The 13,448-nt window shown below is 33.0% G+C and overlaps 1 protein-coding gene and 1 long non-coding RNA gene across 2 annotated transcripts; both read left to right on the forward strand.

Moving 5' to 3' along the window:
• Nucleotides 1–1,662: 1,662 nt before the first annotated feature.
• On the forward strand, nucleotides 1,663–8,087 carry LOC122309421 (probable arabinosyltransferase ARAD1). Its single transcript, XM_043122905.1, has 9 exons — nucleotides 1,663–2,251; nucleotides 2,342–2,515; nucleotides 3,254–3,411; nucleotides 3,504–3,651; nucleotides 4,704–4,819; nucleotides 4,905–5,043; nucleotides 6,026–6,136; nucleotides 6,443–6,511; nucleotides 7,649–8,087. The coding sequence occupies exons 1-9, from the start codon at nucleotides 1,793–1,795 to the stop codon at nucleotides 7,775–7,777; spliced, it is 1,503 nt and encodes a 500-aa protein (XP_042978839.1). The 5' UTR covers nucleotides 1,663–1,792; the 3' UTR covers nucleotides 7,778–8,087.
• A 719-nt stretch (nucleotides 8,088–8,806) lies between these two features.
• Nucleotides 8,807–11,426, forward strand: LOC122309422. Its single transcript, XR_006242430.1, has 2 exons — nucleotides 8,807–11,051; nucleotides 11,169–11,426. It is a non-coding gene; the product is annotated as an uncharacterized LOC122309422 (long non-coding RNA).
• Nucleotides 11,427–13,448: the final 2,022 nt, after the last annotated feature.

The raw sequence follows: 13,448 nt of genomic DNA on the forward strand, positions 1-13,448 counted from the left end.
TTCAAATAAAAGGTTCTTATTTTTCAATTGTCAAAGACTACATCATTAATTTTTCAAAATCATTAATTTTTCAAAAATTTCAAACCTAATCTTTTACTTTTGGCATATGACAAAAGGAGCACACTTTACTTTTTAAAAAATTCAAACATAATCTTTTACTTTTTGCATATGACAAAAGGAGCACACATTACTTTTCAAAATTTTCAAATAAAATCATCTATCTTTTACATAAGTCAAAAAAAGTATCAATCACTTTTGAAAATATTCGAATAAAATATGCACACGTGAAAGATGACAATCAATCATCTTTAATATTTTCAAAGTTTAACCCTTTAATCAAGGTATGCACATGTGAAATATGACAATCAATCATCTTTCAAAATTTTCAAATTTAATTTTCAAAATATTCATGCACATGTGGAAAATATATTTTAATACTTTATGATAAAATATTAATTTTGAGCCTTAATCCTAATTTCGAATTTTTAATAGATTTATAACATTACTCTATGATTTTAATGTGAACTTGTTCCCTTCTTGCTCATGTTTGTTTTCTTGATGTGCTTGACTCCATTGTGAGCTTGAGACTTCTTTATTTTTTGAATTCATTTGTTATCATCAAAATCCATATATAGATATATAATTACACAAAACTTGAAACTTTGGGTTCAACATACATTATTTAATTAACTTTTTACTGTTTATGTCAATTATTAACTTCGAAACCCAAAAATGAAATAAAAACAACTCATACCTTTTAGATAAACAGACTAAATTGCCGTAGAGCCTAAATGAGAAAGATGACATCCAAACCGGGCTTAAGAGTTTATCTTACGTTTTTAACTTCAAAACCCAAAAATGAAATAAAAAACAACTCATACATTTTAGATAAACAGACTAAATTACCGTAGAGCCTAAATAAGAAAGATGACATCCAAACCGGCCTCAAGAGTTTATCTTACGTTTTGATAAAATTTTAAATAAAAATGATGCTAATTTAAATTTTAAATATAAAGGTAACAGTATTGATATGCAAATTAGCATATGAATTCACTTGTACGTAACAAAATTCTAAAATACTAACCCATAAGTAATAGTTGGAGGAGATAAAAGAGTTTTCAATATTTTATTTAATAGACAAACAATTGCGTAATTTTCAATGTCATCAATTACCGTGATGTATCTAATAAAAGAGTTTTATTACATATAAATGAATTCGTATACCGATCTGAATACCAATACTACTATCTTCATATTCAAAAAATTGACACAATTTTTATTAAAGTCTAACTTTTTAACTTATTACATTAAATGAGTGCACTTATTAGTAAACATAATCGCTTATAACCAAAATTTTCCAGCATTTTATCTTTCTTATAATGTTTTCTTCTTTTAACTTAAGAGAATCCCAAAAGAACTTGCATAATAAAAAAGAGTTATGTTACTGCATAATAAAAAAGAGTTATATTAAGTATAATCACTTTTATATATATATATATATATATATTTTTGTATATAATAACTTTTCATTTAATTTGGGATAAAATAATAACTTTGATAGTTTAGTTATTGTATTAATAAAAATAGTGAGAAATTTGAGGAGTAAAATATAATTTTCTCGATATTTTTTTAGCATTAAGAAAGACATTCTGTAATTAACATGAGATGATAATCAGCTTGCTCCGCAAAAACCCAACCATATCAGATGCGAGTCATGAAGAGGTGAGAACAGTAGACTGTGTGAACATGTGAAGAATCGAATTCCCATTCAAATTCTCCGGCGAAAACGAATATGGCCGGTAAACCGAGTCCTAGAACCAGGTCCAGGTCCTCCTCCCCAATATTCCTTGTTACTCTCTCTCTCCTTGCTCTCTCCATTCTCTTCTTCCTCTTCTCCCTATCCCCGAGAACGCTCCCCTCCGACGCTTTCCCGACCCTGAAACCCGAGACCTCCTTCGTCGCTTCGCTGGAGCACTTCCTAGTCCACCAGGCCCACAAATCCTCCCAAGCAGCCCGCTTAGTCCGTGGTACAGACGACGTCGTTACAGATCTCGACGACTCCATGTATGGGATAGAGAGCAAGAGGGTGATTGGAGACCCGTACTTCCCCGTTGGAATGCCTATTAGGGTTTATGTGTACGAGATGCCGAGCAAGTTCACCTACGATCTGCTTTGGCTGTTTCGGAACACTTATAGAGACACCTCCAATCTCACCTCCAATGGCAGCCCCGTCCACCGCTTAATCGAACAGGTTTTTTTTTTTTTTTTTAATAATTATTGTTAAAGGTAGAGACAAATTGGGAGCGATGGAATTTTTATTTATTTATTTAAATGAATGCAGCATTCAATTGATTACTGGCTGTGGGCCGATTTGATTGCTCCGGAATCGGAGAGGCTGTTGAAGAGTGTGGTGAGAGTTGATAGGCAGGAGGAGGCAGACCTCTTCTACATACCATTCTTCACCACCATAAGCTTCTTCTTACTGGAGAAACAACAGTGCAAAGCGCTTTACAGGGTGTGAGTGATCTTCCAAGTTTTACTTTAATGTATTATTGCTGTACATCCCTTTGTATATTGATATTAATTTACTGTTTATTTACTTGTCTCTGTGAGTGAATATAAACTTGTATCAGACCAATTCCCATTTTCGATTCCAATGTAGAGGAAAAGGTACATAATTGATGAAAAAGTTGAAAGGTAAAAAAATTTGTTGATCGTCTTGAAAAATTGTTTATGGCAGGGCTTCAATTAAAAAAAAAAAAAAAATATTTGCTTTTTGATTAAAGGTGATGGTAATGCAGACAAATTGAACATTTTAACATAACTTTTGGAAAGTTTCAATATACAACGAGACAACCCAAAAAGGGAAGGTTATTTATCTTTTTCTGAGGCAGACAAGTACGATTTGCCAGTGAAATCGACAAGGTATGAACCCCATTATGTTGTCTGTTGCATGAACTTTGTCTCAGGATACAGTTGAGATTACTTATGAAGTTCCATGCCTTTTGGGTGCAAGGATGGAGGGCTTTGTATATTTGATTTGAACCTTGGTAACTGAATATAAAATACTGTAGATTACTATCATTGAGTAATCAGGCATCAAACTATTGCTGTGGAAAATTTTAGGTGTGCTCACCCTAGGAATGCATTTACGTGTACCACCAGTAAGAGAGTATTGTGGTTCTCTTTGAATTTCTTATAGAATTATCTTATTTTTCCTAAAACTCTGACAATACTTTTACCTGTGGAATAGGATGCTCTTAATTGGGTGACAGATCAGCCTGCATGGAAGCGATCTGGAGGAAGAGATCACATACTTCCAGTTCATCATCCCTGGTCTTTTAAATCTGTTCGCAAATTCATGAAGAATGCAATTTGGCTGCTACCAGATATGGACTCCACAGGGAACTGGTGACTCTCTCAGTTGGAAAGGAACCTATATTTTATTTTAGAAGTTCATTATTCATTAACTGTAATCAAGTGACGTTTCTTCTGACTTTCAGGTACAAGCCGGGACAGGTTTTTCTGGAGAAAGACCTAATTCTTCCTTACGTTCCCAATCTTGATTTATGTGATGCCAAATGCTTAGAGGAAAGTTATTCAAAGAGAACCACACTACTCTTTTTCCGGGGGCGTCTTAAAAGAAATGCTGTAAGAATATTTGCTATTCAATGATTATATATATATTTTTTGATTGGTACGATGATTATATTTCATTGGTTTGTGTTAGAACTCCTGGAGTTAAAGCTAATCTTTGTGAGGGTTTGACTGGGCACCTGGTTTTCTTGTGTGGCATGAGTTGAATGTCCTGAATTTGTGAGATTTGATTGCTGCTGCAATTCATGATAAATATACTTTTGTTGAATCTTTCAAGAAATACAGTGGAGCATTACTAATATTTTTTTATAAGTAAAAAGAAAATTTTATTAATTCGATGAAATAGGCGAAGCCCATGTACATAGGGAGTATACTATTGAGAGTGTACAAAATGGCTCGTACTTGTCGGTGTATTTGGAGAGAAAAAAGAAAAGTAAAGAAAGAGGACCGTGAATGGACGATGGATGAGCTCAAGAATTTTCTTAATACTCTACTTTGGGCAACTTCTTTAGACTTTAATGTGCTTAATTTACATGATTTTCTTGTATTTTATCTCTTTCTAGATAGGTGCATCTCTGTATACTTCCTATGTATTTGGGTTGCACCTTTTGTGCATTATAATGAAATCTTGTTACTCATAGAAATATGTATAACATATTTCAAACAGCCCAAACAAGGTTTTAAACTATGGTGTTTTGTAGCTGATTCATCTGATGCTATTTTGGGGTGTCCAAATCAGTCCAATGGACAAATTTAAGGGAAGAATAGGGACATAAAAGAAACGCCCCGGGAAGAAAAGACAAAGGAGAAGATAGTTATCTGTGAGTTATGTTTTTATTTATTCTAGTATGGAAAGGCAGATAATGTCTCTAAACACGACATTCATTGGCCAGAATTTTTGATGGTTTTTTCATCTTTTCCTTTTAACTCCTGGCTTTTGATGTCTCTAAATTATGATTCTTGATAACAGAACTTTCTATTTCTCTGTCAAATTATTCATGTGTTTCCAACTTTTATTTGCTCTTTTTATAGGCATTTCCAACTTTTATTTGCTTGTGTGGATTTTTATGTTTCAAGGTTATGCTGTTATTTTGGTATACTTTCAGGGAGGAAAAATACGTGCTAAACTTGTAGCTGAATTAAGTGGTGCCAGGGATGTAATTATAGAGGAGGGAACAGCTGGAGAGGGAGGCAAAGAAGCAGCCCAGAATGGCATGCGCAGGTAATATGAATAGATGCTTACTGTGTTTTGTGGTGTTCTTTGTTATTGCTCAGTTAAGTAGTTGAGTTGTTTTGTCTGTAATCAGGTCCATCTTTTGCTTAAACCCAGCTGGAGACACTCCATCATCTGCTAGATTGTTTGACGCTATTGTTAGTGGATGCATTCCTGTTATAGTTAGTGACGAGTTGGAGCTTCCATTTGAAGGAATACTTGATTACAGAAAGGTGTGCATGCATTCCTAAAGATTGTTGTGTTATTTCCATCCCTTGATTCTTCTCTTGAAGCCATAAGGAAAAACATTATTGATTAAGTGAGGGAATACACTTGTTCTTATTCATGTTAAGCATTTTGAAAGAGGCATCATTGACCCAGTCAGTTGGAAACTAACTTTAAAAATCCCTGCATTAGCATAAATTCCTTTCCTGATTTATGTCTTCATAGTTTTGAGTTTAGAAGTTACAGTTGGACACAAAAGGGATGTTTTAGTAAAATGAACAACGTTAACATTCTTGTTACTTGTGTCTTAATGATTGGATAGTAGATGAATCAGGCCCCTAGACATGTAAGTATAGCTGGCAGGTGTGCCTTCTTTGTTTGGATGGTTTTTCTTTGGAAAAACCTGACCATGGACAATCTGAGGAAGCAAGGGCTTCTTGTTATGGATTGGTGCTATATGTGTAAAAGAATTGGTGAAACAGTGGGCCATTTATTGCTTCACTGTGAGGTGGCCAGGGTCTTATGGGATAGGATTTTTAGTGGGACTGGACTTGCGTGGGCAATGACTAGGGAGGGTGGTGGATCTCCTCGCTAGTTGGAGAGGCCTTCAGGGTAATCACCAAATTGCTGCAGTGTGGAACATGATTCCGTTACGTCTCATGAGGCATATTTGGCTGTAAAGGAATGGTCAGAGTTTTGAAGATTGAGAATGCTCACTGGATGATCTTAGATGCTTCTTCTTCCATACTTGATTCTTGTGGGCTTCTGTCATTGTCCTCAATGGGACTAGGTGTTCTCCATGTATACTTCTTGTGTACTTGGGCTTTGCCTATTTACTTGATCAAACAAATATTATTTTACCTATATAAAAAAAAGGTGTGCCTTGTCCATTTTACATGGCAGGTGAGAGCTGAAAATTTTATGGGTTGCCGTTGTTTAAATATGACAGCAATTTCTTGAGGCTTTTGATGTCTTTATCCTCCTATGCAGATAGCTTTATTTGTTTCATCCAGTGATGCTGTACAACCGGGATGGCTTTTAACATTTCTAAAAACTGTTAGCCCTGCTCATATTAGAGAAATGCAACAAAATGTAGCCAAGGTTTGTGACTTTTTTTTCAAGCATTCTGGTTCCACTGTGTCATGGATTTTTTGATATATATTTTTCTTTTCTTTTCTTTCCTAGATCAAAGGCTTTACTGGGTGTGAAATTGTGCTTTGCTTCTTAGAGCTGGAGCTCTTCTGTTTTTATTTTATGCATTGGATTAAATAGACATACTACATATATAATTTGATTGACAGTTTACCTCTAGCTTGAAAACAATATACTCTTGAACATTCTTCTTTTAAATAAGGGTGGTAATTGAGCCATTTCCTCGAGGTTACTCACAAATCTTCATTTTTGCAGCATGCAAGACATTTTCTGTATTCCAGTCCAGCTCAACCTTTGGGTGCAGAAGACTTGGTTTGGAGAATGGTTTGTAACTTCTCTTCCTCAAATAAGAAGTTTGCCTTTGGTTGAATATTTGCCTTTGAGGAAGTAACGCTCGAGAAACATTATGCTGATTATTATTTTGCCCCCATGTGACTACAGAATGTCATTTAACTGGTTTTTTAGATAGCAGATATTTCAGAGGGACGATTCTTAATTTGTTTACAACTTAGAGAAGTCCATGTGGTCATAATTTTACGAGATAATGGTGTGGAGCATAGCCATTTTCTTTTCTTAAATAAAACTGTATCGATGCGATACTAGGTATGTACATATCTTCTTCTTTTTATCAACCGGAGGAAGGAACCTCCAAAATTTATTGCAAAATACCCCCTTTATGGTAGGAGAAAACCATTACAAATAACCCAGGCATAAGCCAGCAACACCATTACCAAAACTAAACAAAACATTATAACCAAGAAACATAATAGCAAACCAACATTGACTATACCAGCCGTATAGTGGGAAGACCTATTTTTTCAAGATGCAAAATGCCTTTGAGGAGTGTAGGCAGCTTGCGAGCAGACCACCAATGACAGCTTGTACCTTCTGCCCCCAACCTTGCCAAATAATCTGCAGATTTATTCCCTTCCTGGAATATATGAGAGAAGTGAGCGTTTAGGCCCTGTAAACACTTGTGGTTAGTTTAATTTGAGGATTATCCATGCTGATCCAGTCTTTCTGTACTTAAGGGTCCCAATGTTAGTCTCACGTAAGTGTGATCTTGGGAGGGATGGGTTTGAAACTGTCCTACCTTTCAGCATTTTTGCATGCAGTGACAGCTCTCAGGTCTCAAACCTCATTGCGCTGGGCTGCACATGCCAATGCCCCAGGCACTGACCCTTTGCAAAGCCAGTCTTTCAGGATATCATAGAATCCACAACAATTGATGTTTTAATATTGCTGTGCGATTGAGGAAATTGACATTTTTTCATTTTGTTTATGAGTCTCCCATTTTTCGAACAAATCATTATCTTTGGTTTGACATGTTTCTTTCATTTTCCGTCTTTTGAATTCTGTTTTTGTATAAGATGATAGTAGAAGTAATCTAACAATAATCATAATGCTTGTCACAAACTTCAAGCTCGAAATTATGATGCACCCTTGTTTTCTATTTAACAGATGGCTGGTAAGTTGGTAAGTATCAAGCTCCACACCCGGAGATCTCAGCGTGTGGTAAAACAATCTAGAAGCCTGTGCACTTGTGATTGTCAACGAGCCAACATGACTAGCCCTGGTCGCTTCTTTTAATGAACTGCCACTTTGTGATGAAAATATTCTTTCCTGCACTGGCATAATGCTGGTAAGTCAAATATAATATGCACGGTCGGTCAGAATCTTTTTGTTTACCTGTAGTTATTGTGGATAAGATTTTGTGAAATGCAAATTTGTTTCCATATACAAGCTTAAGCTCTCCTTCCCCCAAATCTCTCTCTCATGTAAACAACTAGTGGCAGTCTTTGGACTTGGAGGATTAATTTGTTTGTGTAATCTTCTTTTTTTGGACTTGGAGGGACAAGGATAAATTTTGAGAGCAATATGATTGCAGAGTCTTTGACAAGTTCTGACTCACTCACACACACACACAATCTTTTCAATTTTTCTTGTGATCTACATATCATTAGATTTTTTATTTTATTATTTTATTGGAGATCTATTGGGTCGATGGCTAATAGGGCTGTAATCGAGCCCAGCCGAGCTGGTTTTTGGCTTGCCGAGCTCGGCTTGACTCAAAATACTCGAGTTCGGGCTCGAGTTTGAGATTTTTTTTTTATTCTTCGTTTGAGCTCGACTCGATAAGTTAAACTCTCAACTTGAATTTGAGCTCTAGTTCGTCCTACAAATGAGTTCGAATTATTTATTTATTTTATTTTTTGAATAAGATTTAATAATTAATAAAATAAATAAATAAAGAAATAAAATATTTAATATTGAATTTATACAACTAACAAGTAAAACATCTATTGAATTATAAAATTTTAAAAAATTTATAAATAATTAATATCTAACTAGTTGATATTTATCCAAAATAACAATATATTATATGTCTATATATATTATTAATACATACACTTAATATAATAGCATATATCTATTTTATATATGGTTCCTATATACTAATATATGAAATTATTTAATTTTATCGACTAATTATTATACAAATTATAAAATATACATATGAAGTATATTCATTGTATATATATAAGTAATTAGATTACATATTATATATTCAATTATAAAAGTGGTATGCTTATATTTTTAGCTAATACATATATATATATATATATATATATATATACATAGGTGTATGTATATATTTATCAATATATGAATGAGTTTTAACTGAGTCAAGCTTACGAGTGAACTTGAGTATAAACGAGCGGGCTTTAACGAGCCTTAATTGAGTCAAGTTGAGTTTTGTCAGGTATGTGTCATTTACAAATCGAGCGGATATCTGCTTTTAAGAACGAGCTTATTTTTTTAATGAGTTGAGTACGATTCGAGTTTAACTAAGTGAGTACCGAGTGGGCTATCGAACAGACTGGTTCATTTACAGCCCTAATGGCTGCATGATTGGAGGTGGTACTCTCCCTTTTGATAAGTCCCTCTTTCTTGATGTAGTTCGTATACAAGCTTTTAATTATCTCCTTCAGCCGTAAAAAGTTTTATCGACTGAATCAATAGTAGTTTACAAGTCGAAAATGGTACTGAGTGAATATATATGATTATTTTATTAATAAATTGTAAACAAAATGTAAATGGGTTGTAACTCTATTATTGCTCTATTGGCATACTTATCTACACACACATGGAATTTATAATCCATCTACTTACATGCTCACATCCCCCACACCATTAGCATGACAGGAGCTAATTTATAAGAAGAGAAGTAATATATTCATAAATAGATATCATTAAAGTTTACAAATGTGACTTACTGAAATATTAGAAATTTAGATTCTAAAGGTTTTTTTTACTATAAAATAAATTTAACATATCGCATCTTTTATATGTTGGTGCAGTCGGAGAGAAAAATGATAGAAGTTTAGAAGATTGTAAGAGAATAGGAAAAAGCTATTTTGCCGCCTGGGGTTGACCGCCTTGGTTGACCGCTAGGCAAAATTTATTTATTTATTTATTTTTTACTTAGTGATTAAGAAAGTGATTTTATGTGTATTGGTATATATATTTTTTTTACTTAATGATTAAGAAAGTGATTAAAAAAATGTGAAATGGAAAATGAAAAAAAAAAAAAAAATTAATGCTGGGTGTACCGCCCAGCATTACATTTGGGGCGGCATAGTAGCCGGACCCAAGAGAATAATAGATTAGTTGAAAGTTTTCTATTTTAAAACCTTATTTTTATTTATGTGTGGGTGTTAATTATTTTAATAAGCTAAATGTCCGCAATTTTCTAATTTTGGTTGTTATCTCTAGCTTAGTATTTATATGCAGCTTGTATACTTGAGCTATGCCTTATTTTCTTATGAATAAAACTTCTTGATTACTCATAAAAAAAAAAAGTTAATGAGTTTACCTTTATGAGATGTATTTACAAATTAAACATTTCTCTTATAAAAAAAGGTCTAAAGATTTTCTAGTTTGACATGTTCATAATGTGAAAGAAATGTCTTGACACATCGACCTTGGAGACAGAATTTGTGATCCAACACGCTTGTATAGTTTTAGCGTGCTTCATTTATGTATCAAGAAATCGTGGATTCTCATTGTGATGACATAGCATATGTTCACATGAATATTAATGAATAACAGCTCATCAGTCAAGAAGAAAGCAATAGTCTATTTGTGACCTCAGTTCTGCAATATTTTCCATGAACAAGGCGACCTGTTATGATACCTTTGTTTTTTGTGTTGACGTTTGATGTTGGTTAATGTATTTGTAATGAATGTTCATGCATGGCTTAAACTTGAAGTTAGCTGTAAAAAGTCATTATACTTTAAATCATAAATGTATCAGTGCGCGGTACATACCGTACTTCATAACAGATCATGGTAAGAGTTACAGATTCAATACAAGTTACAAAGAAGCTTCGGCCTTCTCTCTATTCCTCGATCGGTTTTCTCATCTTCATCTTTGTTGTTCTTACCAAAAGCATCCAATATCGCAGAACTCAAATGTTTGTGCAGTAACACGAGAATTGATACAAAGAAGACTGTACATGCAATTGATGATACAAGTACGTACGTTTCTTATCTCCTTAAGAAGCCGTTTACGTACGTTAGTCATAAAAGGCGCCATACAAGGAAACCCATACCAACACACGCTAGATGCCTGATCTCTTTCTTTCGTTTCTAATTAGTTTCTCACTTTGTCTTCTCTTTCTCATTTGGTATTTCCAGCGCATTGCATGCATCGTGTCACTCATGCTACTCTCATCTCTCTCTTGTCTCTACCTCTATCTCTTGAAAGCTCATTATATGTCAACATGGTCATGTTCTTCCAAATTAAAGTTATCATTCACTTATTCCTTGACTTGGCAACGGTGATAATGACGTGAGAAAGGTAATTCAGTTCTCCATCTTGGCTTTTAGTTGTGGATTCATAGTACTGTTATATGTAATCTGTGAAAAGTTAAATGAATGATACTTGTTTTTGTTTACACCATTTCTTTTTGTGTAGACGTGAGAAGTTTTCGCTCCACTCCGATTTCGAAAAGGTGGAACGGAACTAAAGTTTGAGCCTCCTCGAAGTCAGAATTGGAATTAATTGGAGTCGAAGTTCAAAATCTAAAATCTTGACTCTATTTTCACTATTACCATATATTTAACTATATAAATGCGACAATGATTGTAATAATGTACATAGTTAATAACCTTAAGTTTTGACGTTGAGATGAGATAAAATAATGAATTTATGAATATTATTTTTGTTTGTAAATAGTAATAAATAATTTAAATTAAGATATTTTATAAAGTTTTGAAAAATGAGAAAAAAAATAAATTAAAATTAAAATTAAATAAAAAAAATAAAAATTAAAAAATATTTATGTTAATAGTTTCTTCTTGTTGAAATAAATGAGATAAGATAAGATTGTTATTTTGTTAAAATTTAAAATTGAAAAAGTATTTTTGTATATTACCTCGTCATCAATTACATTCATTCTGATTGGACCGTGTTTTCCACGCTCCTTAGTGGGGGGGAGGATCCGTTGTCACTTGTCACGAATCACGCAGTCGAAAAGCAATGCAGGATAGGAATAGATTAGGAGGAGACATGCGAGAATTACTCCGTTATTCCCTCCTCCATTAAAGAATTAAAAGAATTGGATGGCCAATCTTGTAATAAGTTGGACAGGCGAAAGGGCATTCTCGCAATCAAAAAATACGTTCCACGTGAGCGAGCCTATATTTACAGCAGTTTGTGCTCTGTACCCAGCCAACCAATGGAAAGACGCCACCTGGGGCTGACTAGCAATTCTGTAATTCTTAAGAAACGCGGAGGGCAACTCAGTAGTTTGGAAATGAAGAAAGATTAGTTGGAATGGGAACAATGAAACTTCGTAGTTCCCAGTTGAGACAGCAAATTAAGGAGAAGCGTGTTTACACTCCGCACACGCTTTCTATTCTAAAGTCCGAACAGCTCAACCAACCATATGAAAACCTTTACATATGTCCAACAATAAAATCCACTTTTTTGTCAAACATAGTTTGGATGACGAGACGAGATGAAATGAGTTGAGATGAATATTAAAATATTATTAAAATATTATTTTTATTTTAAAATTTAAAAAAATTAAATTATTTATTATATTTTATACAAAAATTTACAAAAATTATAATGATAAGATGAGATGACTGAACTAGCTGCATTAGTTGGATGTCTATTTATATATATATATATGTATGTGTTATTACTTGTAATGTTTAATAACTTGTTTTAATTGACAGTATATGACTAAGTATATTTCTTAAATTAAAAATTAGGAAAAGTCTTCCTCTCCATACGAAACCATTATTATAATTTGTACGACAGCTTATAAGAGTAATATTAAATATAATTATAATGTGTTTAAGTCTCATTTCTTCTCTTTAAATAAAATTGAAATTTACTATTAAAAAATTTATTTATTTATTTTCTAAAAAGTGAATATGTGAAACTTGCATATTCTAAAACTATATAAGTCATTTTGTAACTTAAAATGTTAATTTCTTTAATCGGAACCATTTTATTAAATAAATCAAGTTTTTTTTGGCAGTAGTTGTCAAATTTAAAATACGATCGAATATGATAATTGGAAAGATCATAAATGTTACATTGGTAGAAGTGATAAACACTAGCCTTTGGACTCTTGTGTGTGAATGGTAGATTATGAAATATTCTGATAATTGTTTTTGACTCGCACAATATAATAAACTTTGGATTCTTGTGTGTGAATGGTGCATGAACTTCTCCTCTTATACAATCCTAAAGAGTAAATTTAAATTAAAAATGAGATGCTATGATGAGGATACAACCAAATGAGATATATGTCCATTATCCACTTTTGTTGGCTTGATAATACTTTTATTTTTAGGTGTATTAAAGTCAAGCAAAACTCTAATTTATATTGATTTTTAGAGAGTGTATGCAGCTTCCTATTATTTAGATTCCCAGTAAATGACCATTCAATAAGGTATAAAATACTCTTGTGATTTCTTATAACCCTTTTTACAATCTATTACATAACTATGTTTTAAGAAAAAATCTATTCATTATTTATTTTCTCATCATTTTATGATGTGGTATTTAATGACAGGTTTATAAATGAAAAATAATAAATAGCCTCCCGTTATCTAATGCTATATCATGGAAGATGAGAGGATAATGAAAATTGAGATAATGAGTAGAGTAGATAAACTATGATTTTTACACAGATTTATTAAGATGAGATGAGATAATACTTTAGTAATCTCATGCTAC

Source organism: Carya illinoinensis, chromosome 5 (assembly GCF_018687715.1).
Source record: "Carya illinoinensis cultivar Pawnee chromosome 5, C.illinoinensisPawnee_v1, whole genome shotgun sequence".
Lineage (NCBI taxonomy): Eukaryota > Viridiplantae > Streptophyta > Magnoliopsida > Fagales > Juglandaceae > Carya > Carya illinoinensis.

Coding starts and splice junctions, on each gene's coding strand:
- LOC122309421 (XM_043122905.1), top strand. CDS start 1,793: ATGGCCGGTAAACCGAGTCCTAGAACCAGGTCCAGGTCCTCCTCCCCA. Junction 3,412..3,503: donor ATGGACTCCACAGGGAACTG/GTGACTCTCTCA, acceptor TCTGACTTTCAG/GTACAAGCCGGGACAGGTTT. Junction 3,652..4,703: donor GGCGTCTTAAAAGAAATGCT/GTAAGAATATTT, acceptor GTATACTTTCAG/GGAGGAAAAATACGTGCTAA.